The 2,146-nt window shown below is 36.8% G+C and overlaps 1 protein-coding gene across 1 annotated transcript in view; it reads right to left on the reverse strand.

Annotated features, from left to right (window-relative positions):
- ethe1 (ETHE1 persulfide dioxygenase) overlaps window positions 1-1,899 on the reverse strand; it is a gene marked incomplete in the record, with an annotated part of 4,223 nt that extends 2,324 nt beyond the window's left edge. The window contains 2 exon segments of the mRNA XM_014025617.1: window positions 360-504; window positions 1,587-1,899. Of these exon segments, the coding sequence (XP_013881071.1) occupies window positions 360-504; window positions 1,587-1,619 (178 nt within the window).
- Window positions 1,900-2,146: the final 247 nt, after the last annotated feature.

Raw genomic sequence — 2,146 nt, forward strand, 5'->3', positions numbered from 1 at the left:
GCTTTTGACTCTAAAAAAATATATATATAAATATAGATTTTGTTGAGTCATGCAAGAACTAAAAAATAATGTGTGAATCCCCATGGATTTTTGAAAAAAAAAAGTATAAAACTTTTTCAAATCTATGCAAAATATTTGTGTAGACTATTCAGTTATTTAATATAATCTTATTGTTTTCCAGTGAATAAAGTAAAAGTAGAGCACCCAATTAAACATTCCTGTACAGGGTAATAAGGCTGCTGCTGTGTGAAGTGAAGTGGGATGTAAATTTATTGGCAAAAGTAAAAAGATTAATGAGATTCAGGATTTCCAATAGTGTTTTTAAACATCTCAAAACCCAGCATTGGGAAAATAAATACCTGCAACTTTTAACATGAGCCCCAATTCCTTTACGAGCTTCACGTCTCTGTCGAGRGTCTCCAGCACCGGATCAATGATGACCGCCTCTTTGGTGGTTTTATCTGCCAGCAGGTACGTGTAGGTGGAGCTCTCCTTCTCAAACAGCTAAACGGGAAAGAAAAAAAAAGTGAGTACAAGAATGACTCTGCAGAAAATTAGCTTCGGGTATCAACACAGGATGGGTAACAAGTACTACACGTCTTCCCTTACATCATCCTTGGATTGCACATTGTGTTGTAAAACTGGTTAAAATGAGGAATGTGTGAACTTTCAAGTACTACATGATGTTAAAATAACTTGCAATGTGCAGTATTATTGTTTAATGTTGCAACAATGAAATAAATCCAGATAAATCCACATTTTTCTCACTTTCTCTTCTGAAATCACTACCATCTTAACCAGAWGACTGTCAAGGCAAGTGTGTTTGTTGGACTGAGCAAGTTAGCAGCGCAACATTTATGCATGGTACCTAAAATATATTGGTCTATGATTTATTACMGTCCAAACATTAATTTGCTATATAGCAGGGGCAATAAATAGTCAATATTTTGTGCAGCTTTATTGCTCTCTTTTAGATTTATCACSCTTCGTGTTTATATTTCAAAAAATTAAATTGATTAAACCAGTGTGTGCTGAGTAATTACTTGCTTACTTGTCACAATGCATTGGAAAATAATAAATGGAGAGATTCAATGTTTTACATAAATAGCTCTGCAATCTGTAAATCAGGTGAAGCTACAAGCTGCAGGACATTTAAATGGTGTTGAATTACATCATTGTTTTGTGAACTGCTGCTTCCAAAGTAAACTGAGAATGARCACAAGCTGTGACAACTCTACCATTATGATAATAAGTCTGGTGCAGAGATGTGAGAGTAAAATTAATATTGTGTAATTGCTACGAAAACAGGTCATGTTAATGAAAGTAAGGCGTGTTTTTTTTTTACTGGAATAAATTTTCCAAAATAAACTCAAAGTTTTATTCGTTGACTTATGCACAGAGTTTGAACAAAACACGAGTTTTAGGGAACAAAATGATAATAGTGTTGCACAGATGCTAATGGCTAACAACTTCCTGCTAAACTTTACTTTCTGTAGCTGGAAGCACTTTTTTTAGAACCTGTTGATGCTGTCACGACAAACCTGCACAGGAACAAAAAAAGAAAAGTCAAAATGATGTGGACCTACTTGTCTGAACAGCAGTCCGTCGGTTCTCGCCATCTTGTAGTGTGTGACCTTCTTGTGTTTACTTTTTGAAGCGACTCATTGACAGAATTGACGCCGGGACAGGAGCGTCGTCTCTGGGCTGCAGCGGTGGAGCTGAGTCCGGCCCCCCGGTGTGTGTTTAGTCTTATAGTGTCAGAACCACACCCTGGTTGTTAGCCAGTCATCTGGGAGGCATTACACAGGCACCCTGAGGCAAAACACGYTGATTCATAACTACACTTCACACTAACAACTGCTTTGTCATTGTGTGTAGTTTCACTTCTTTAGTGGAGGCGGTTGTAAATTATTAGGTCAGGGGTTTGCAACCTGCGGCYCKGGGGCCACWTGTGSCTCTTTGGTCCCTCTGCAGTGGCTCTTTAAAAATGTGACCAAACATAACAGAGTAAATGTTTTTTTTTATACCCACTACAGAAATCAATTTGTATGTATATGTGATCAATAGTACTCATACAAAAGTAAAACATGTTAGCTCATGCTAGCCTTTTGTTTACTTAAATTATAAAACTTATTTTTCTCAAATC

The sequence above is a fragment of the Austrofundulus limnaeus genome, unplaced genomic scaffold (assembly GCF_001266775.1).
Source record: "Austrofundulus limnaeus strain Quisiro unplaced genomic scaffold, Austrofundulus_limnaeus-1.0 Scaffold488, whole genome shotgun sequence".
NCBI lineage: Eukaryota > Metazoa > Chordata > Actinopteri > Cyprinodontiformes > Rivulidae > Austrofundulus > Austrofundulus limnaeus.